The sequence below is a fragment of the Sturnira hondurensis genome, unplaced genomic scaffold (genome assembly GCF_014824575.4).
Source record: "Sturnira hondurensis isolate 20B ecotype Veracruz unplaced genomic scaffold, ASM1482457v3 Scaffold0015508, whole genome shotgun sequence".
Taxonomy (NCBI): Eukaryota; Metazoa; Chordata; class Mammalia; order Chiroptera; family Phyllostomidae; genus Sturnira; species Sturnira hondurensis.
The window spans coordinates 998938-1022397 of NW_028088139.1; the positions used below are offsets into that span (position 1 = coordinate 998938).

Here is a 23460-nt window from a genome sequence, read left to right on the forward strand (position 1 = left end):
CTCGGGAAGTTTTGATGCTAGGGGATGTTAGCATCTTCTGCTGTGGAGGTTAGCAGTTCCACCACCTCAGGGAAGACCAGATGGAGCTGGAGGGAAAGGTCTGCAGCATCAGGACAGAGCATTCTTTCCTCAGTCATGTAGTTATTTCAATAAACCCGATTGGGCTCCCACAGGGCTGATCTCTGGCAGGAACTGGGACACAGAGAGGAGCCAGCCTGGACTCCTATGACAAGGGACTCTGATGAAGGTGGCATGAGTGGGGGAAGCCCAGAGAAGGGACCAGTCTGATTTGGTCAGGAACTCTTGGCAAAAAGCTGTAGCTGAACCAAGTCTCGAAGAATGGAGAAGAAATTCTGAGACCAAAGGGAAAGAGGTTCCTGCAGAGAGACTGTGCTGAGGATGAAAGCTGGACTGAGCCAAAAGCTCCCATTCACTGGCTCTGCTCTCACTCACATGGACCATTTGCTCCTCCCTAACCCTTGCCGAGAGGTGGAGGCGAGGAGTACCATTTTACAGGTGTAGAACAGACTCGGAGGTGGTCTTACTCACCCTGCGTCCTGTACCTCTTCGGGGGCAGAAGCAGTACTTGGGTGCTCTGTCAACCGACCCAGGCCTGTGCCTTGATGTCTGGGCAGTCCTGGCGGTGTGGGGGTTGTGAGTGCTCACAGTTTGAGGAAGCAGAGTGAGGCTGCTTGTTGCAGCTTAGGTCACTGAAGGGCTGAGGTTAGACTTCAGGTGTAACTGGAACAGAGTCTGTCTTGGTCCCACAGACACCATTTATGATGAAGATGAGGTCCTCTTGGCCCTGGCGGAGCAGCTGGGAACCTTCACCACCCTGGTGGGAGGCCCTGAGTACGTGCACTGCCTGCTGGTGAGTCTGGAAGGTGGGGAAGTACCCTTGCCCTCCCCTTGGGAGTCAAGGAGGGGCAGTGTCTGAGGGACCTGGGGGGGGTCATCTCCTCAGAACAGATGGGACATTCACTTAATCCAACAAGTCAGGGCTTCGTGTGAGAGTCAGGCTGGCTTCTCCCACTGGTTTACTATCTGACTTGCAAACATTACTTAGCCCCTCTGTTGTGTCCTGTGCTCATCTCTAAATGGAACTCATTAACACCTGTCTTTATAATTGACTTAAGAAGCCCTTAATAAATAAAATCTTAAAAAAAAAAGAAAAAGAAGAAGAAGCCCTTAGGCACAGAGTAACTCCTAACAAGCGTTAGCTGCTGTGGTCATGAATGCATGTGTTATAGGGTCATGTCCACCGTTGGGGTAGGGAGGGTTCCCTTTTTATAGATGAACTACCGGGGCACCAGAGGTTGAGCATTTTGTCCAAGGTTGCAGGGCTGGTGAGTGGCAGAGCTGGGATTCCGGGTGTGTCCGTTGGACTCTTCTTCAGGCCCCCTCCCACTGCCTGCCTGTCTGTCTGGCCCTGTACTTGTGATGGCTAGGGACACAGAAATGGGTCAGATGCTAACAGTAGCTGCTGTCTGGGAGAGGAGGAGGGAGGACTCCAGTCCTGTGATCTGGGAAGAAAGTGCCTTAGAGCTGGCCCAGACCGTGTCTTTCTGTTTCTCAGACCCTTGAGCGTTCCCCCCAGTGTGTTTTCATGGTTTCTTTCTTTCTTTCTTTTTTTTAAAAGATTTTATTTATTTATCTTTAGAGGGGAAGGGAAGGAGAGAGGGAGAGAAATATCATTGTGTGATTGCCTCTTGTGCATCCCCTGCTGGGAACTGGCCTGCAACCCAGGCATGTGCCCTGGCTGGGAATCAAACCATGATCCTCTGGTTTGTAGGCCCGCGCTCAGTCCACTGAGCTACACCAGCCAGGGCTGTATTTCATGGTTTCTAAAGACACATTTCAGACTTTGGCCTCTGCACTTGATGGTGTTCTGCAGTTACCGTCAGCAGTCATTGTTCCTTTTAGTAGTATATAAAACATCTTGGATTTCAGCAAATATGGTGATTTCTTTTGTCCCAAACAGCATTAAGTCTAAGAGAATTTGATAATTGCCATTCATTGGTGGTATCTGAGCTTTCACCTGTGTGTACATGTATAGTATGTTTGTACATACACAGGAAATTATGTGTGAATGAGTTCGTTTACATTTCTTGTAGTACAGGGCTGTGTAACAAGAGGAACAGGAGGTCCAGGGACTGGCCTGAAAGGGTCCCTTGAACTCTGTGGAACTCTCTGCAGCCACTGGCCTTTGTCATCTCTTCTGAGAGAATTCATAGCTTTCAGTAGCTTCTCAGAGGACTTGAGCAGAAAATGCTGCTAAGAACTCCAGGGCTCACAGGTAGGGCAGGACTCAGGCTCTCTGGGAGCCAGCACCGGCACCCAGGGGTCCTTCCCCAGTCAGGGCAGAGTCTTCCCATGGAGCATTCTCAGCGAGGTGAACCCCATTCTTTCCATACTTCTTTCTGGGGAGTAGTCATGCGTGACCTCTGGTATGGGCCAGTGCAGGCATCCTGAGGCTCTCTGGGCCCGGCAGTGCTGGGAACCTAGACGGGAATCCGGTCAGAGTGGCTGACACTCACTCAGTGCTCGGTGTGGCGTATGTGTCAAGTGCTCGAGGCACAGTAACCCATTACATCCCACAGTGACCCTGTTCATAGATGGGAAGCTGAGGCACTGTTGGTTTAAGTGAATTACCTGAGCTGGAAAGAGGCAGTCAGGATTTGAACCAGGTTGCTGCCTCTTAATCATTACCTCTCCTCTGTGTCATCCTCAGAGGGCTCCTGAATGCTCCAGAGGCTGCTCAGAGCTGGGAAAGAGGGAAACTGGGGCCTTTACTTAGAACCCAGAGCAGGCACCTAACCCAGTTTAGATGAGATGGGGGCAGCGTCATGGAAGGCCTCCTGGAGGAGGAGGCTGTTAACCTGGATTTTGACAAGTTATGAGAAATGGAGAACAGCTATTGGGCAGTTTGTTTATCCCACATACATGAGCAAGAACTGTGAGCTGTGGGAACCCGGAAAGGCGCCTTACCCAACCCANCCCCCCCCCCCCCCCCGTCTTGGTGGTAGTAAAATGGAATTGATTTCCCAGGTACCTGTGTAGTTGCAGCACCAGGATTGTTCCTGTATCCACAGCTCCTAACCTTTTTGGAATGGTGGATCCCTTTCAGAGTCTGGACACTCTCTTCTTGAGACAACAGATGATTGTAGGATTTTCACCTCTCCCTGTCCCTCCTGGCTCTGTCTCAGTTTGGGAACCCTGCCCTCTGTTACTCACACACGGGCCCCCATCACAGTGGGTCTTCACTTGACGTTTCCTGACTGTGCACCTTCCTGGGCCGCACCCTAGACTCTGATTCTTCAGGTGTGTGCTGAGGGCGTCTCCTGGGTGACCCTGGTGTGGGCCATCCCGGCACTGCACTGCAAGAACCTGTCCCTGCGGTAACCTCTGGTGAAGGACTCATAACTAACTACTGCTCAGCTTTGGTCCCCAGGCCTCTCTAACCATAATAAGTTACTGTAAGTTCCAATTCCAGTCACTCAGTAAATGCTGACTGCCAGTCCCTGCAGTAGCCCAGGGACATCACCCTCCCACCCACCCCCCTGTGAACTGTTCCTAAACCCCAAACCCTGGGAGAGTTAGCAGGACCTATGACAAAAGGCCTCACCCTGGGGGGGCCTGGGGCTAGTGCAGTGTTACATTTTCCTCTTGAATCATTGCCAACCTTTTGTAAATGAGATTTTTAAAAACTTCTTTGTTTTAAAATGTTTTGTTGTGGTAAAGTATACATATATTTTTACTGTTTTATTTTTAAGTGTACAGTGCTATGTACATTCACATGGCGGGGCAGCCATCCCCACCATCCGTCTCCGCGTCTTACCTTCCCAAAGTGAAACTGTGCTGGTTCGCCAGTAACGCCCCCACCCTCTGAAACCAGCGTCCTACCTTCTGCATCTGGGAATCCTGACTGGCTGATTGCATTTATCATGAGGACTTCAAGGTCCATTCATGATGTATCACAGGTTAAAAGAGGTTTTTTATACTTAAAACCTGGCCCTTTGGCCATTCTTGGAAAACCATGTTGGCTTTTACCAGCTGTGCCGTTCCCCCGGTCCCCTCAGTGATGGCTGATGAGCTGGGACACAGCTTTCCTCCCCAGGCTGCATGCCACAGTCTCTGCCTCTCTCTGTTGTCCCCACCTGTCACCTTTGCGCAGTGCTTCATTCTGTTACCTACCTGGGCTCTGGCAGCATTTTCCTTTGTGATTTCTTCCTGCCTTCTTACTTGTATCTGTCAGGCCACGCTGGACTTCAGATCTCCACACCTTTAGTGATAGAGTCCCCCTTCCTTAGGTCAGTGCTGAGTTCCTGCCCTGTGGTAGGAGCTCTGCTGGGCTCTGGGGACACAGAGGTGAGCTAATCAAGTGTCCCTCCAGGCCTCACACCAACAAACCATTGAGCAGTCCCAAGCCCTGGGGTCCCCTGCTAATGTGAGCTCCTGATGCAGTCGCCTGTCAGAAACCACAGCTGTGCTTTTCAGCCCTTGGAGGCCCTGGAGTCAGGTGGCCTGGTTTAGAGCCTGGTGTGTGAAGCTAGTGACAGTTGTGCTCCTCTCCTCAGAAAGTGACATGAATTGCCCTGGCTGGTGTGGCTTAGTGGATTGAGTGCTGACCTGTGAATCAAGAGGTCACTGGTTCAATTCCTTATTGGGTCATGTAGCTGGGTTGCGGACCAGGTCCACTGTTGGGGGTTTTTGGGAGGCAACCCGTCATTGTATCTCTTGCACATTGATGTTTCTGTCCCTCTCTTTAACCCTCTTTCCCCCTTCTCTCTAAAAATGAATAAACAAAATCTAAAAAAGCAGGGAGGAGTTACCTTGATATTCCAAAGATACTTTTAAGAAAAAGAAAGTGACATTACCATTTTGAGGTTCCTAGATCCACCACACTGAAGCTCCCTTAAGCACCTCTAAACAAGGCTTGTGGTTCTTCAGAGAAGACACGCTGGATGGGGTGGTCACAGAAGGCTTCTGGAGAAAATGAACCCATGGAGGGTCAGGGCTCCAGGGCCAGGGGTGGTGGGGAGGGAGCTATCCTGTGACCTCATGCTCTGTGCCATAGCCACCCCTGGAGTCGCTGGCCACGGTGGAGGAGACAGTGGTGCGGGACAAGGCAGTGGAGTCCTTGCGGGCCATCTCACATGAGCATTCGCCCTCTGACCTGGAGGCCCACTTCGTGCCACTGGTGAAGCGGCTGGCGGGCGGCGACTGGTTCACCTCCCGCACATCGGCCTGCGGCCTCTTCTCTGTCTGCTACCCCCGAGTATCCAGTGCCGTGAAGGCAGAACTTCGACAGTGAGTCCTGGCCATGGCCCCTGAGAAGCTCATCCTGCCCCTCAGCCTGGTCCTTTTCTCTCAAGCCCTAGCCTATTTAGGCTTCCCCGGGTCCCAAACACTCCTGAGCTCTCTCAGTCCCCAGCTCCCTTCCCACTCTTCAGAGAAGCTGTCACCAAAGGCCTGGTCTTCCATCCACACACTGCTTCTTGCTCATTTATGAAATGGAAATGATAGTTCCTTCTGAACCATTGGTTCTTGTGAGGATTTAAAAGAATTACTGCAGATGAAGTGCTTAGAACAGAATGTGGCACGCAAAAGTATGTAACAGATGATGTGTGGTGCTGTCTTAGTCTCGCCCCAGGTGCAGGACCCTTGGTAGATGCACCATCTCTTGGTTCAGCCTCCTCCACGCTCCTCCCCCTGGGCCTGATACCTCAGGGAATTCCTTGTATGCAAGACTTGCCTTCCTGAAGAATGAATGAAAATGGTTTTAATTGGATGGAAATTTCCATTAATGTGTTTTGTCTCCTCCCTCTGGACTTGTGTGCACCCACCAAGCCCACAGACTTTTGAGCAGCAAGCCTAGGCCCTGAGCCCTTCCTCACCCAGAGTACAGGTGGACAGCTGCCCACACGTGCTTAGAGATCTGCTTTCAGCCTCCTGTAACCTCTCCAACGGAGAGGTCACTGCTGCAAAGTAAACCTTTGAGTTGCCCCAGACAAGCATCTCAGCCTCACAATTTTATGTGGTCATTACAATGTAATCAGCACCTGTGCTTCTCTGCAGACTCATGTGCAGACAGGCTGCTGTGTGCTCACACACGTGAATTCACTTAGGCCTCACGATGACCCTGTGGAATAGGTACTGTCCCTGTTGGCTCATTATATAGGGCAGGGAAGATGCACAGAGCAAAGTCAAGACCTTTGTGACTACAGTCTGCTTGTTCCTCTTTGCCATATTGCCCGCTGCCTTGAGGTCCCAGGATTCCTCCTCCTAAGCCCCACTCTGACTCCCAGGTTCTTCCGGAACCTGTGCTCAGATGATACCCCCATGGTGCGGCGGGCCGCAGCCTCCAAGCTGGGGGAGTTCGCCAAGGTGCTAGAGCTGGACAATGTCAAGAGTGAGATCATCCCCATGTTCTCCAACCTGGCCTCTGACGAGCAGGTGGGTTCGCCCTCCAGCCCTCCCTCTGGCGGGCCCTTCCTCCGAAAGGGAATCCCAGTGGTAACGGGGCCTCTGCTGCCCTCTTTCTGCCCACATTCTCCCCACAGGACTCGGTGCGGCTGCTGGCGGTGGAGGCGTGCGTGAACATCGCCCAGCTCCTGCCCCAGGAGGATCTGGAGGCCCTGGTGATGCCCACTCTGCGCCAGGCTGCTGAGGACAAGTCCTGGCGCGTCCGATACATGGTGGCCGACAAGTTCACAGAGGTGAGTGAGGGACTATTGACAGTGACCCACATATAGGCAAAGTGAGGCCCTCAGATGCAAAGGGGTGGCACAAGTAGCACCTGGGTTTTAGTTCACCGTGCTGACATCACCGGTTGTGTGAGCAGTGCGATCTCTGATCGTCCCGTCGGACCTTACTTCACATGCCAACCTGGTTGCTTGATAGTGGCAACTCGAAGCACCGTGTTGAGACCGGCTCGAGGGCCAAGTTCTATGATAGGAGAGGGCTCCCAGGAGCAGAGAAGGGTAATGCGTGTGCCTTCCTGACCCGATCAAACTTTCTGTCCTTGGACAAAAGGGACAATGTAGCCTGTATGAGTTTGCTGGGGCTGCTGTTGCAAAATACCACACACTGGTGTACTCCATTTCCTCACAGTTCTGGAGGCTACAAGTCTGAAGTTGAGGTGTCAGCTGGGTAGTTTTGCTGAAATTTATTTCCTTGGCTTGCGGATGGCTGTCTTCTCCCTGTGTCCTCACCTGGTCGTCCCTCTGTGCCTGTGCTTGTTCTAATCTCCCCTATAATGACTGCAGTCATTTTGCTTTAGGGCTGCCCTAATGACCTCAGTGCACTTTAATGCTTTAGAGGCCCTGTCTTCAAATATAGTCACCTTCTGACATGCTGGGGGGTTGAGACGTCAACATAATGAATCTTGGTGAGGGGGGATCACAGGCCAGCCCAAACGCTTGACTAGTCAGTGAAACCATAGGCAAATAGAATGGGGACAAATTCCACATTTCTTGATTCCTGGGACAGTGCTCTTTCCACGGCACTCAGCTGTGCTTTGATCCCACTCGCATGTGTATTGAGCACCAGTCTTTGGTGGGCACTGGAATGCTGTGAATTCAGCGCATTCCCATCTGTCATGGAACAGATGGCCTCAAAGGGAATGTCCAGGGGAGTAAATGTCGTAGTCAAGTATCCCGGGTGCTGGGGCTGACACATATGTGGGCATGGGCGCGTTAAGGAGAGGAGGTGGTGTGACAGCTGGGTCTAGAACATGAGTGGGTGAGAGCTGGAGCAGGAACTGATGTAGAAAAAGGGTAGCACGTGCAAAGGACCCGCAGAGGGGAGAGCAAGCACAGGCAGGCACATTCAGGGCTGGCCCCCAGGGGCCCTTCAGAGAGGAAGTTGGTGTGGACAGATAGGCAGGGCCTAAGCAGAGAGGCCTCGGAGCCAGTCCATCCTGTGGCTCCCTGTCTCTATGAATATTTCTCCTGGTGGCTGCTGGAAGGACTTGGAGCCACAGGATGACATTTCCCACGACCCTCTGTTTTCCTCTGCAAAAATGTTAGCATAACGTGGCTGTGCTGCCGAGGCTTTTCTCAGAGCTTCAGCACCACAATGATAGAGGCTTCTTCCTGTCCTTGGCTCCTGGACAGTGTGACCTGGTTCGCACTGGGGTTAGATAAGAGCTCAGGTCTGTGAGAGCAGGGGTCTTAGGTGGTTAAACAGTGCATTTGTTGTATGAATACAAGGTGACATTTGTCCAGGATAGCATTAGGCCCTCCAGGGTCATTACTTGTTTATTTTCTAAGCCTCGAACTACCCTGCTGCCTACCAGGTCTTCAAGACCCAGCTTTGTCAGGACAGGCAGGGCCCACCATGCCTTCTTGCCCCTTAATTACCTAAGTGCTTCTGGTAACCAACCTTTAAAAATGAAAAGAAAAAAACCCAGAAGTACATAAATCAAACCACAAGAGCCACTGTATCAGAATGTTTTTGGATCAGGTAATGGAAAACCCAACCCAAATAGCCTGAGCCATATGGAGGTCTCTTACTATTTTTCATGTAGACACTACCACTATGCAGTAGGTATACCCTTGTGGTCTGCATTTTGCTTTGGAGAAAACAGGATCGGAGATGTCAACTGACCCATTTAACTTTACATAGTTGAGAAGTAAATTTGAGCCAGGCAATTGGACTGCAGAGCCATACTTGTAACCTCTACCCTGCCCTGCCCAACTCCCTCACACAGTGAGGAAACCTCAGTTCAGACGTCCAGAGACTTGCCTGGGGTCACCCTCTGGGCCAGGATTAGATCTTGGCAATGCTTAGGGTCATACTTTTGCCCTTAATTCTGGTACCTTTAGTTTTTACTTTGGTTTCATTTGCCCAGAGAGCTTGCCAAACGTTCTCACTTTCCCTCACCTCCTGCCCTTTCTGCAGCTCCAGAAAGCTGTGGGGCCTGAGATCACCAAGACAGACCTGGTCCCTGCCTTCCAGAACCTGATGAAAGACTGTGAGGCCGAGGTGAGGGCCGCAGCCTCCCACAAGGTCAAAGGTTGGTGCTGGCGACCAGAACACCGCAAGTGGGTGGGGGTTGGAGGTGTAAGTGGGTGGGGTAGAACCAGGACATCAGGTCTCACTGCACCTTCCTCCCTTCCTCTGTCCACAGAATTCTGTGAAAATCTCTCAGCTGACTGTCGGGAGAATGTGATCATGACCCAGATCTTGCCCTGCATCAAGGTGAAGGGGATTTAGCGGGAGGAATAAATAGAGCAGACTGGAGTCTGCCAAAAAGAAGGGTGGAGATTGGGCTTTAGGGACAGCCGGACACAAACTTGAGTTCCCAGCTTTCCAGGACTGGGCCACCTTGGGTTTGAAGTAGTTGGGGACCCTGAGGGGAGGCAAAATCTGAGGCTAGGTGCTAAGCTTCAACATAGGAGTGGCTTCCCCCTCATGGGAAAGGCCACTGAGTCCCCACATCCAGAATGCTTTGGGACCAGATGGGGACTGCTAGAGCAGGAGTCAATGAACTCAAAGCAGGTAGGACATATAGGAAATTGTAGTTCCCCTTGTAACCTAAGCAGTCCCTGCTCCATGAGTGACAGGAGCAAAAGCAGGCCACAACACAGGCTTTGTAGGCACTGGAGTGTTCTTGGCCACTGACCCTGTGGCTGCCCCTTTGTTTTCCCTCCCAGGAGCTGGTGTCCGATGCCAACCAACATGTCAAATCGGCTTTGGCCTCAGTCATCATGGGCCTCTCTCCCATCCTGGGTAAAGACAACACCATTGAGCACCTCCTGCCCCTCTTCCTGGCTCAGCTGAAGGATGAGGTAAGGGCACTGGGCAGGCTCTGAATTCAGTTTGCAGAGGCAACTGATGGTGAGTCAGCTGTTTTCTCAGATTGGCCAGTTATCTCCTAGAATCCCAGCAGACACCCAGATCTCTGATGAGTGAATGTGGGCTCGATGGACTGTGCAGTCACTTGTTCGCTTACTGGGCAGTTGTTTTGCATGCCCTTCCTCTGTGCTAGCCCTTTTCCTGGGCATTGGAAGTGCCAGAATAGACAAGAAGGTTTTGATCCTCAGAGAGAGATTGGCAGTGGAGAGAGACGTGTGGGTGATCCCGTGATTCCATGACAGTACAGGCTTGTGCTTATCATGGTACAAGCTAAGGCCCCAAAATACAGTGGCCTAAATAAGATGGGGAATCGTTTCTCTCACAATAGTCCAGAGGTGGGTGGGCCTACATGGACATTTAGCTCCTCCTTCCTCAGTGCCCTCCAGGTCTGAGTCCGCTGCTCTGATTCTTAGCACCTCCCAGCCAGCATGAAAGGAGAAGGCACTGGGCAGCAGCAGGCCTAGGTCTGTAAGAGCAGTGCCCCAAAGCGGGCACCCATCAGCCTACTTACACCTCTGTACCCTATTAACCAGAGGCTGTCATGTGAGCATCCCTAGCCTAGTTGGCCTGGGGTACAGAAGGTGAGAGAGAGTGCTGGGCAATGGCTGGGGGCTCATGGACCCCAGCCAGAGAAGGAGTGTGGACTTAAATCTGGTGAATGGAGGAGCTGGAAGAGATACGGGTGTTAGGAAGGAATCCCGAGTATTGAAGAAATGTTGAAGAAAGAGCGAAGTCCCACAGCCGGGGAAGTACAGGGCCACCAGCTTGTAGTTGTCCTCTGCTGTGGGAATCACACGGACAGCACTCACATCTCCCACTAATGATGTGGTGTCCGAAGTGCTGCTGCTAGGGAAGTTCACCTCAGCCTGGGATGGAGCCACCAGCCTGGCTGACCTTAGTTACTGTGTCCCCACCCCTCAGAGTTCATGGCCCCAGGCTCCCAGCATAAATTGGGTTGTTAGCACAGTCTATCTGGCTCAGCCCCAGGCACCCAGGTAAACAAAGACTAACCAGGCAGAATAGTCCAGGGGCTTAGAGACCATCCTTGGAATGTGCTAGCCTGCTGAGTAACCCTTTACTGCATTGCATACTTGCATACTTGCTTGCTTGCTTCATTGATTCATTTCTTAGTTGATGCACGTTAGAGAGGATTAGCCGGTGGGTCTACTGTCCAGAATATGTGATGTAGGACAAGGACCTGGTAAGGCTCTTGTTTCAACGAACAAGAATTAATTGTGTTTATGTACCTTGTTTTATAAATTGCTTCACATACTTTATGGAAGGTAGATTGGGTATATATATATATATATATATATATATATATATATATATAGTAAATCAGTGCTTATAATACTGGTAGTCACAGGCAGTTTAAAAATACTTCTTTATTTCATTGTTCATTCTTTCAGCAGCATGTATTGAGCACCTGCTGTGGACTATAGACAATGCTGGGTACTAGAGAGAGAGAAGGCTGAGTGAGATGTGCTCCGTGCTGAGCTCAAGGACTAGCAGAGAGAATAAAGTAATAGAAGTGATAATCATAAGCTCCCACGGTGTTAAGCGATTTGTGGACCAGACTCTGTGGTGCGCACTTGAATAGGCTTACCCACCCTTTGAGGTTGGATGGATGTTTCCTTGTCACAGTTTGATATCCAGAAGTGTTCCCAGCTAGCAAACAGCATAGTGGGATTATTACATGTTTATATTTTCCAGGGTTCCATGTTTTTATACTCAAGAGTCCTGCAAGTCCTTCAAAATAACTGAACATTTCTTGTGCTGTTTATGAGATTAGAAAAGCTGCTTTCCTTAATTATCCATGTTGCTTGCTTCTCATGTACTTTTAATGTGCCCCCAGGGCTGGGAGCTGGGCAGTAGTAGGTCCTCAGGAGATGTTTGTTACACACAGTTGATGGTGTTGAGCTCTTTTCACCTTGTCCTGGGTCACCATGTGCAGTGCATGCTCTCAGAACCCTCCTGTCCTCTCCTCAGTGCCCGGAGGTGCGGCTGAACATCATCTCCAACCTGGACTGTGTAAATGAGGTGATTGGCATCCGGCAGCTCTCCCAGTCCCTGCTCCCAGCCATCGTGGAACTGGCTGAGGACGCCAAGTGGCGAGTGCGGCTGGCCATCATTGAGTATATGCCCCTGTTAGCTGGACAGCTGGTGAGTGAGGAGGCTGGGAGCCAGGCACACTGCCAGGGGAGGAACCACCAGGGCCTAGCGATGGTGCCGTGAGACGAGGGAGCTGTGACCAGCACTGTAGGCTGTGAGGACTGTCTGGGAAGTGGGAGGAAGGGCATAGGAAATAGGGCCCTGGAAGATGAATAGAATTCATTTAGGAAAAGAAGGGAAAGGAGCTCCTCTGGAGAAGTTGAGAGGTGTCTCTGTCTGTGGGGATTTGCTAGAAACCACCCAGACTCCCTCCATCCCTTAACTCATTCTCTCCTGCAGGGGGTGGAGTTTTTTGATGAGAAACTCAACTCCTTGTGCATGGCTTGGCTTGTGGATCATGGTGAGTGCCTCCCGTGGGCTGGAGGAGGAGATGGGGCTCCAGGAAGGTGGGTGGCAAGTTGACTGGGGCCAGTGCGGGGAGTGGGCAGGTTGGAGTCATTCTCCTTGCTCATCAGATGCTCATCAGATGTGGACCGATTCCCTTGCTTTTTAGAATCCTGGAGAGGTGTAGGGTTAGAGGCGGGGACATAATAGATCACTCAGGGGCTGCCTAGTGTAGTGGAGAGTCCGAAGGCCACCCAGCAGACAGGCCTGGGTTTGAATCCCACCTCCTGGCTTTTGAAGCTTACTAAGCAAGTCACCTACCATACTCCTTTCGTGAAACCTGGGACTTCTCATCCCAGCATTTTAGGGCCATTGTGAGCATCGCTCACTGTTTTCACTAAGACCGGTGAAAAAACAGAAGTTAACGTTTGTCTGTATCAGGCACCATTCCAAGTACTAAGCACTAAATTCTTTGTTGGGCGTAACACTTCTTAAAGTCCTTTGGCCCATCTGTAAAATGAGACCAGTAATGGAGCTTTTGTCTTGGGACTGTTGAGAGGACACTGCATGAGAAGAAAAGCTCACATTCATTGAGTAGTGAGCCCCTTTGTGAGGGGCTATTGAGTCACCTGCGGCCTGAGACCTGGGGGCTGCGGGCTGCTAAGGAGCCAGCAGAGAGCGTGGCTGTTAGATCCCATACAGATCAGTCCTTCACCTCCTGAATCCCTGCTGTGCCCCCCTTGCTCTCCTGCAGTCTATGCCATCCGCGAGGCGGCCACCAGCAACCTGAAGAAGCTGGTGGAGAAGTTTGGGAAGGAGTGGGCCCATGCCACTATCATCCCCAAGGTCTTGGCCATGTCTGGGGATCCCAACTACCTGCACCGCATGACCACACTCTTCTGCATCAATGTGAGCACCCCCACCTACCCACCGGCCTGTCCCTAGGAACTAGTGCCTGGGAGAGGGAGGGTGGAGGGTCCTCGGGACAGAGGTGGCTTAGGACCTGGGGCGGCAGGGATGTAACCCTAGGAAACTGTAGGCCAGATGTTGGGGCTCCCCCAGTCAGAGTCTCAGGGCCTCTACGGGGTGGGTACCTGCTTGGTGGGAAACCCAGGACAAGGGAGGGGCACTTGGCCTGTTGAAGCAGTGATACCCAAACCTTTCTGAGCACCCTATCCTTTCCCACACGTTGGCATGCGTATTTATTTATGATAGAATGGGAAAGTGTACAGGCTCTAGAGTCAGACCTATTTTTTTAAATTGATTTTAGAGAGAGAGGAAGTGAGTGAGAGGGAGAAACATCAGTTTGTTGTTCTACTTACTCATGCATTCATTGGTTGATTCTTGCATGTGCCCTGACCGGGGATTGAACCTGCAACCTTGGCGTGTCGGGAGAAAACTCTAACCAACTGAGCTACCCAGCAGGACCTAGACCTAATTTTTATTTTTTATTTTTTTTATCTTTACCCGAGGACATGCTTATTGATTTTAGAGAGAGGGGATGGGAGAGAGAGAGAAGGAGAGAAACGTTGATTGGTTGCCTCGTGTTCATGCCGCAATCGGAGATCAAACCTGCAGCCTTTCATTTTATGTGTTGATGCTCCAACCAACTGAGCCACAGTAGCCAGGGCACAGACCTAGTTTTTAATTCTAGCTCTTGAGCTTATTAGCTACAGACCTTGGGAAGCAGATCTCACTTCTAAGTGCTTAGTTTTCTCATCTGGAAAGGATTTGTGCTGGCAGTCACAGCACTTTATTCATCAGGTTGTGACAATAACCTGGTTGTACATGCAAAGGGCTTAGAACAGTTAAAAAATAAGAGCAAGTGCTCCTTCCTGGTCTTTACAAATAAATCATACATGTGGCTAGAAATAAAAGGTAACATTTTTAAAATAGATTTTATTTACTTATTTTAGAGAGAGGGAGTGGGAGAAGAAGAGGGAGAGAAACATCTAAGTGTGAGGGAAACTTTAGTTGGTTGCCTCTTGCAAACCCCCAACTGGGGACCTGGGCCACAACTCAGGTATGTGCCCGACTGGGAATCAAACCCATGACCTCTTGGTTCGCAGGCTGGCACTCAGTCTACTGAGTCACATCAGCCAGGACAAAAGGATAACATTTAAAAACAGTTAGAACTAAGTGTTCAGATAATTGATGCCCATGCCTCACCTTGGACACCACTGAACTAAGGAAGGGGTCTGGGGTTTAGGAATCAAGCCCATCCCCAGAGGATGAAGGGAAGTCTAGGGATGGGTCTGGGACCACCTAGGCTGAAAGTTACCTGGGCCAGGAGATAGTAGTGTTAGGAGGGTGTTAGGGGAGATGGGAACTTCAGGAAGATAAATTGTCTCTTGGGAGGGTAACTCTGGGCTCAGAGTCCCCATATTGCTCAGCTTTAACCTCAGGCCCGGTAATCACTGAGGTGGCCTGGTCAGAGGAAGAAGAAAGTGAGAATTAGCCGTGAACTTTGGATAATCACCCCTCTGCCGCTCATCCCAGGTCCTGTCTGAGGTCTGTGGGCAGGACATCACCACAAAGCATATGCTGCCTACAGTCTTGCGTATGGCTGGGGACCCCGTCGCCAACGTCCGCTTCAATGTGGCCAAGTCCCTGCAGAAGATAGGACCCATCCTGGACAACAGGTGAGGCCTGTACTGACCCTAACATGCTGGCAGGGCAAGTTTGGTCATCTTAATTTTGGACCTTTGAAGACAGGGCCTAGAGTTTGAGACCCTGCACTGCTCTTCCCTTTCTGTGCCATTGTGGAGGGTCTCTTCTTCCCAAGGTGTTAATTTCCTCAGGTGTAGAATGAGAATTCACATGGCCTACATCACCTAGTGGGACGGGGTAAGAGGGTGGCAGGTCTGTATACTAACAACAAATTATTAGAAAATGAAACTAACAAATACACATATATTTGTGTGTGTGTGCAATTTATAAGGGCACCAAAACCAGGAAATGCCCAGGAATAAAGTTAATGAAAGATGTGTACACCTCTAGTGAAAACTATAAAACCACTGCTCTGAGAACTTAAAAAAGACCCACATAATATTTTTGGATGGGATGGTTCCCCAAATTCACGTCAAGGTTCAGCATAATCTCAGTCAGTGTCAGTAGGTTCAGTGTAATCTCAGCAGTACAGGTTGGTTCTGGATACTGGCACTGCCAGATACCAGGACTCACTGTGATGCTGCCGTCATTAAAAAGTGAGGTGTTGTTACAGCTTTCGAATGGCCAGTGGGACAGGAGGAGGGGCATAGAGACAGACCTGTGTGTATTCAGCTTGTGCCCCTGTGGTTGAGGGAGGAAGGTGGTATTTTCCATAGATGGCTGGGTCCATTTGATGGGCACGTGGGAGGAAAACCGTTCACCTGAGTGCATAAAATTGGAGATAACAGAATCAGAAGTATCAAGAGAAAAAAAGATCTTAGAAGAAAGCATCAGAAAATATCCTCAAGACCTACGGTAGGCACAGAATTTTAAAAAGCTCACTAGAGGAAAAAAATAAGTTGTCCCTTCGTAAAATGAAGAACTTCATTGAGAGAATACTGTGAGAATCTACAGTAGCAAGCCATTAACCAGGAGGAGGCATTTGCAGTGCACATTTCCGGCAGGACACCTTATTCAGAATACTGTCCTGCAAGTTGCCACCACAAAGAAAACCCAAAAAAGAGATGGGCAGGGGGAAAAAAAAGACTCGATCAAGTGCTTACAAAAGATTCCCACATAGCCAGTGAGCATATGATCAGATGCTCAACATCACTAGTCATCAGGAAAATGCAAGTGACAACACACCCCAGAATGGCTAAACTATAAAAAGCTCGGTCATTTAGTGTTGGCAGGCTGTAGGCAGGGCTGTAAATGGGCACAGTGTCTCTGAAAACTGGTGAAGTCTAGTGAAGGTACGTCCCATGAGCTGGCACATCCACTCCTGGGTATGTATCCTAGAGAAATGAGTGTTTGTTTTCAACAGAAGAATGTGGTAGCTTTACTCACATTGTCCCTGAAATGGAAACAACCCAAGCATCCAACAGCAGTGCAGTGGGTAAACTGTGGCATTCATACAAGGAAGACTACTATTCAGCAGTGAAAACCTGCTGTGCTCAACCATGAAGCTAACTTTCACGACTCACACCATTTTGTTGGGTGAGAAGCCAGACCCAGGAAACATTATTATCGAGTTCAATGAAAATTTATATTTATTGAACTCCATATCCATTATATCGAGTTCAAAAATTGGACAGATCTAGGTGATAGAAGTGAAAATGAATATATGGGGAAGGAGAGGAGCTGCCTGTCACCTGGAACCCCTTCTTGCGATGCCTGCCTCTCTGATGACTTTCTTTGCGTCTGGCCCAGGACATCACCCCACACTTTTAGTGCCTCTCTGACGTGTTACCTTCGTTTCCAAACACAATGGACTGTCCCTGCAGACAGATTTCCCTGGCGCCCTTCCAGGATGCAGGTGCCTCCCCTGGGCTCCTTGAGGGTCAAGTACTTCCCTTTTAGCACTTGCCTTTCCTCTGTTTCTTACCATCAGTTGGCTTTGTCTCACTCCTAGCCCAAGCTCCTCATGGACGAGAATGAAGAGTGTTGGATTTACTTTTGTTCACATCTCATCCCCAGTAGGCTTCAGTAAGCAGGTTAAACAAATGAAAGACATCCATCTGTTGACCCCAGAGACTTGTGGGTTCTGGGATTCTCTGCCCCCGTTGCCCAGCTTGTTGGACCTCCCTGTGCCTGTTCTGGGCCCAGAGACTCTTAATTCCCATGTGAGCCTGTGTCTGTACCGTGTATCCCCAGCCCTGCCCAGCTCACCCTTTCTTTCGCCTTCCCCCTTCTCCTTCCAGCACACTGCAGAGTGAAGTCAAGCCCATCCTAGAGAAGCTGACCCAGGACCAGGATGTGGACGTCAAGTACTTTGCCCAGGAGGCCCTGACTGGTAAGGCTTGGAGAACTTGGAGACCCAGCGGGAGGGTGGTGTGCAAGGAGGGGCCAAGGCCTGGGAGCAGCAGCTCCTGGCAGGGGAGATACAGGAGCAGCTGTGGGCGGGCTAGCTGTGGTTCTGACTCCCGCCTGTTCCTGTTCCCCCAGTTCTGTCTCTCGCCTGATGCTGGAAGAGGAGCCAACGCCGGCCTCTGGTGTCCACCCCCAGGCCCCAAGTTCCCTCCTTTGGGAGACAGCGGGGGGCCTTTGGCTTTCACTCCCTGTGCATGGTCTGACCCCAGGCCCCACCCCAGCACGGTTCCTCTTCTTCCCAGCCTGGGAATCTGACTTCTCACTGTCTACCTTCCAAGGGGCTGGGGGAGCACAAGGTGGAATAGGGCAGTGACCCTGGGAGAAAGGGGTGGCCACTCCCACCTGAGGGGGGAGAGAGGTGAACATCCCAGGTCACTGGTTCCTGCTGCTGTAATGGGGACCCCTCCCCAATCTACTTTTCCACCTCCCTTCCTCCCCCTCAGTGGTTTTTTTTTTGTGTCAACTGTGTCGTTTTTATTTTATTCCCCTCCCCGTCTTTTCACAGAGAAATAAAGGTCTAGAAGTAGCTGGTCCTCTGGTCTGTCACTAGCATGGAGGAGGGGGCTTCATATCAGGGCCATGGTCTCTGCCCTGTCTTTGGGGAAAGCCCTCATTACTGGGCATGGGGTTCCTGTGGGGGGTGCAGCTGGCCTACAGAATCGAGGGTCCCTGAGGTGGCGCTGGCCAGCAGAGTCCTGTGTTCAGTTCAGTTTTGCAGACATTGGTGGTGGTGAAGAGCAGGTGCCTTGGAGCCAGACTGCCTAGGTCCAAATCCCAGTTCTTTAAGAGCTGTGTAACCATGAGCAGGTTACCAAGTCTCTCTGAACTTGATTTTGTACTCTGTAAAATGGGAGTAACTGTAGCATCTAGACTGTAGGGCTGGTTGTGAAGACTAAATGAGTTCATGCCTGTCAGGTGGGTTGTGGTGCCTGGCACAGAGAAGCAGTCAGTGAGGGTAGCTCTGACTTGCCAGAGAACCTCCTTTGGGTCGGGCCCTGCCCCTGAGAGGGTCTTGGGATAATCAGGGCTGTAACGGAGCAAGAGAGATAACTGCCTGGATTTAAGGCAGTTTCCCAGGTCTCTTGAAATTTGGTGTGGCAGGTAACTAAATTCAGGCCAATCAGTGTGAACAGAACAGGATCAGAAGAGCATTGGTCCTGACACTGTGGCGACCCATATCAGTATCAGTTACCTAGCCGAGTTAAACTGTTTAGTGACTGTTCGTTTGGGGTTTCATCACTTGCAGGTCACCTGAATTCTAACTGATGCAGGGGCCAGTGAGTCCTGGACAGAGGAGCAAGAGACTTAGTGGATGGCGGTGCATGTAAGGTTTCACAGTGGACATGAGGGTGTGATACTTCAGTGAAATTTGGCTCAGTGGGGCGGAGGGGAAATTGGTATATTGGGTGGCAAAGTGATTTCACCAGCTCAGTCCTTACGTTAGTGAGTCCCTACTGTTTGCTAGTTTAGGCCCAGTTGGGTCCTGGAAGAATGAGGGTGAATGAAACCCTGTTTTTCCCATTATTAGCTTATTTTATGTTAGTTTCATAAGGGCGAGGCCTGGGGTTTAAGCTCATTGTGGCCATGCCCCTAGCCCAGCACAGACGTACCTTTCCTAGGATATAAATATTTGAAGGACTTGAGTGAGTGAGGACTTCATGAGAGTGGGAAGTGGGGGTTGGAGGGGCAATATAATCACTCTCAGCATGATGTTGAATGTTCTAGCTTGGCAGGCAGCCTACCAATAATTATTGAAGGAACATTCAAATGAATGACCCGTGGTGTTTCAGTTATATTTTACTGCACAACAACCCACCCCCAAAGCTTAGTGACTTCGAACAATAAAGATATATTCTTCCTCATAATTCTATAGTCTGGGCTCTGCTCAGTCAGAAGGTCCTAGTGCTCCTTGTGGTGTCTCCTGGGGCTGCAATGTTTTGAGATGACTTTCTTACTCCCATGGCTGGCCCCTGAGCTGAGGCCTGGGACAGCATGTGTCCCATGTAGCCTGTCCAGGGTAGCTGGACCTCTTTACCTGATCGCATATGTCTCCAAAGCAGTTTCCAAGAGAACAGATCCCAGTTAAAAAGTGCTTTTGCACCAGAAGCCAAAACCAGCCACGTGGTCAAGCTGAGCTGTGGAGGGTCCCTGCCAAGACATGCAAACCTGCAGGCGTGGCTCAGCAGGCCTGCCCAGTGTAACAGTGTGCCGCACGTAGTGCAGTGACAGACTTCGAGTTCCATCTTAGCTGTGCTACTCATGTGGGCAGGGATCAACAGCACAAGCTGTTGAGGCTGATTTCAGAGTACATAGAGCATTTTGGAGCAAGGTGAGGATTTAAACATCATGCTGGAAGACAGAGCAGCCAGAGGGTGTTTTGGCAAAGGAGTGACATTAGAATTGATGGGGGAGACATGAGGACATGAGGCCTGGGAGGATTCTGGTTTAAGTGAGAGGAGTTTTGAGCTGGAGCAGGTACCGTGGAGTGAGGGAGGTGGTGGGTAAAAAGGGAAACAATAAAAAGATTCCCAAGGAGACAGATTGGAACTCAGTGATACTTGGTTTTGGGGACTGAAAGGAACAATGCAGTCACCTTGGCAACCAGGATTCAAGTATTCCCAGCCTTATCACTCCTTCCCACCTGGAAAACATCCTTTGTTCCTATAAGATCACTTGTCTCTGCATCTTCAACCTTTTTTTGGTCATAACATAAACCTCTGCAAAGCTGCCTTCCCTCTGCTCTTCAGGGAAACAAGTAATTCAGTACAGGGAATGGAGTAAGTGAGAAAGGGCGTGGTACAGATGAGCATGGAGAAGGATTTAGGGGCCAGATCCCAAAGAGCCTCCAGATATCAGGCAGATCTGGAATTGGCCCCAAGGAACAGGGTCCGGTGAGACTTGGGAAGATCCTTCTGGGGTCAAATAAGGCCGGGGGACCACGGAGGTAGCAGAAATGATGGTCCTGGAGAGTGAGGTCAGAGCCTCAGCTAGGGTTGTGGCCAAGGAGAGTGGACAGGGCGATCGAGGTGGTAGACTTAATACTACTCCTTTTCAAACCCTCAGGGAGTGTCAGGAAGGAAGGCCCTGTCCCTCCAGTCTTCAGATCTAGTCAAAACATCTGTAGGCTTACCCCAAGCCCTATTATCGTTTCTCCTGTCTGGAGGAAGTCTCCATTCCAAGCACTTCCTGTAGTGCAGCTGTGTTTTCCAGAAACGGAAACAGACTCAGTGTGTTGGGTGTGTGATGTGGTGGTCTTAGACTGACCAGTTCACAACTCCACAAATCCAAACATAAAACTACTTCGGTACCTTAAGATTCTCCTAGGGCCCAGCCAAGTAGGAAAGCTGGCCCTACAAGTTAGATAAGGAAGATCACTGTAGGAAACACGGGTTCTGATCTCTTAGCCATGATGCAAAATGTAGAAATCCTTGTAGGCTTTTTAATGAGTCATTGGGGGCAAAACCTGAACTCACCTGCGCTGCTATAATGATGAAACTTGACTTAGATTGCTGTTGAGGGTTTTACCCTCTTACATGGAATAGAAATCATAGCAGGAATATTCATGTGTTAGGAATATACTGAATTAATAAAAAAACTCCACAGAAAATCCCAGGCCCAGATGATTTCACTAAATTATATCAAAGCAGGAGTGTCCAACCTGCAGCTCAACACAAAATCATACATTTACTTAAAACATTGAGATTTTTTTGTGATTATGTGTCATAATGTATCGTATCTAGTGTGTAGCCCAAGACAACTCAAAGAATACTAATTCTTCACAAACTTTTCCGAGAAGTAGAAGAAGATACACTTCCAGACTCATTCTGAGGGCAGCATTACTCTGACACTAAGACCAGACAAAAACACCAAATGAAAAAAGTCTATAAACCATTATCTCTTACAAACTCATGAGTCTTGACACTTGCACACATCTTTGGACCAACAGCTTTAGCATCCCTTGGGTGCTTGAACAGGTCAGGGTATCCCCGGACCTGTTCAGTTTTATTTTTTTACTTCTGTCTTTTATACTGAAAATCTTAGTTTTTAGTGGAAAATCTTAGTGTTTAGTGGTGAAAACAATCGACATAATTGTTTTATTCATATTTTAGGATAAGTAAGTCTGTAATAAATAGAATATATGTTGTATAATTACTCATTCTATTAGGGAAACAGTAGATTTACTAATTCCAAACTAACACATTTACTAAGAATCAGTCTGCTGAGTATAGCTCAATGTTTCTTTATGGCTTGTCTTGTTTTTGAAGAAATTCCCTACTTATATGGCCTAAGGTCACATACCCCTTTTAACCTGGCAGCTCTTACTTGAGAAGTGCTTCAGCCATGGGACACCTGAAAAGATCCAGTGGCCCTGTGATCCCATTAAGTCCTGACTTTTCCACCTACAGGGTGACTCTACTTCTATGAACTTGCAGTGGGGAAACTAAAATTAAAGCATGGCTCTATTTTTTAAGGAGCAGTTACTGATCATCCCCCACTGTAGGCTGTGCTTGCCCTGCACAGCCTGAGCCTCTGTGGGAGCTAAAGTTGGCTGTCCTAGGCCCTTGATCCTGGAGCTTGCTCAAGGTGATGAGACAGGTGGGGCCAGGATGAACCACACTGCCCTGATTCCTCTTCAGGCCTCTCCCTTTTTTACTATGGAGTAGTATTGGGTAGTCTGTTTAGTTTTTCTGTAAAATAAAACACACATTTTCCATTTTCACCAGTAACTTCATTGATTTGGATGTTTTGAGTATGTTGGCTATCTCCCGCTATTGGCTTTTAATGAATAGAGAGGAATGCTGCTAAAACTTGTTTTTTAATCCTCAACCAAGGACTTTTCATTAGCTTTTTGAGAGAAAGAAAGAGGAAGGGAGAGAGACAAACATGGATGAAAGAGAAACGTGGATTGGTTGTTTCCATATGCATCCGGACTGGGGATCCGTGCCAGGGCCAGGAGTTTACATGTCTGGACTGGGGCCACATGGGATCACATTATGACCAGGGATGAACCTGAAACCTAGGCACCGTAGTCTGACCGGGAATCAAACCTGGAACCTTTCCGTTACAGGACAAGGCTCTAACCACTGAAACCACTGAGCGACACTGACTGCGGCTAAATCGTCTTCCAACACACAAAACCCCATAGCAAAGAATTATTTGGCCAAAGTGTCAACAGTCCCAAGAAATTTTGCAAACCACTTTTGATACATTCCATCAGTCACAACACCTCCATACACTGCAGAAGTCTGTGTTTCAGTTGCATTTTTACCTTTCTTGAAATAATAAAGCCATAATAGAAGAAAATGTTGTATATCTCCTACCATCTTTATTATTAAAATAGCTGCACAAAAATTCACCAACTTTGATATTTTTTAAAAATGCACACCGATATGACAGCTGTCAATACAGTCTACCAAAATTGTTTCAAATGAAGTTAAAGACAACTAAACACTACTAGAGCCATTGTATAAAAATAACGGACTTTTCAGCCAACCACAGCTTTTTTATCCACTAATTACTTGCTGATAGAGGTAGGCTGTTTCCAAATCTTGGCTGTTGTAAATAATGCTGCAATAGATTAAATTCAAATTGCAGGTGATGGTCATTCCTGGATCCAACCTTTGTCCCATCTTCCCCAAAATAGTTCTCACCTGTTAAAGTCGTCATCGCAGCTTTCAACATAGCGTGGCTCACACAACTCTAAGCATTTACCTTAAGCTGTTTGGAAGATCAACTTACAGCACTCAGGAAGGCGCTCAGCTCCACATGTCAGGAAGGAAATAGAACAGGTTCCAACATTCAGAAGAGACCCCCTGAGAGCGAGGTTGAATCCAGGTCCCGCCCCTACATCTTTCCGCCCCGCTCTCCCGGGTCTATTCTCGCCCCGTTGAGGCTAGACGGGTAGGCCCAGGACACACCCCTGACTCCGCCTTTCGGGCAGCGCGCACCCGCAGACGCTCACAGACCCGGAAGTGGCTGTGGCGTGTGGAAGGGTACGCTGGCCTTTCTGGCTTCAGTATTGCTGGTGTAAACCTGAGCGTCTCGGTCCACAGTTCTACACGCATAAGCCTGAGAGACACTACA

General features: G+C 49.5%; 1 protein-coding gene and 1 long non-coding RNA gene across 3 annotated transcripts in view; both read left to right on the plus strand.

The window, feature by feature from the left end:
- PPP2R1A (protein phosphatase 2 scaffold subunit Aalpha) overlaps nucleotides 1–19241 on the plus strand; it is a 28305-nt gene extending 9064 nt beyond the window's left edge. Inside the window, exons 3-15 of one of the 2 annotated variants that reach the window (XM_037064568.1) lie at nucleotides 771–871; nucleotides 5078–5310; nucleotides 6309–6456; nucleotides 6564–6719; nucleotides 8905–9019; nucleotides 9134–9204; nucleotides 9660–9794; nucleotides 11851–12024; nucleotides 12313–12373; nucleotides 13112–13266; nucleotides 14857–14999; nucleotides 17208–17299; nucleotides 18623–19241. In XM_037064568.1, coding sequence (XP_036920463.1) covers nucleotides 771–871; nucleotides 5078–5310; nucleotides 6309–6456; nucleotides 6564–6719; nucleotides 8905–9019; nucleotides 9134–9204; nucleotides 9660–9794; nucleotides 11851–12024; nucleotides 12313–12373; nucleotides 13112–13266; nucleotides 14857–14999; nucleotides 17208–17299; nucleotides 18623–18642 — 1604 coding nt within the window. In that variant the 3' untranslated portion in view covers nucleotides 18643–19241. Of the gene's footprint in view, nucleotides 1–770; nucleotides 872–5077; nucleotides 5311–6308; nucleotides 6457–6563; nucleotides 6720–8904; nucleotides 9020–9133; nucleotides 9205–9659; nucleotides 9795–11850; nucleotides 12025–12312; nucleotides 12374–13111; nucleotides 13267–14856; nucleotides 15000–17207; nucleotides 17300–17451; nucleotides 17889–18622 lie in introns of those variants that run through there. The other variant, XM_037064569.1, reaches the window with a different exon arrangement.
- Nucleotides 15011–16038, plus strand: LOC118999860 (uncharacterized). The gene is made up of 2 exons (XR_005069192.1): nucleotides 15011–15444; nucleotides 15475–16038. It is a non-coding gene; the product is annotated as an uncharacterized LOC118999860 (long non-coding RNA).
- Nucleotides 19242–23460: the final 4219 nt, after the last annotated feature.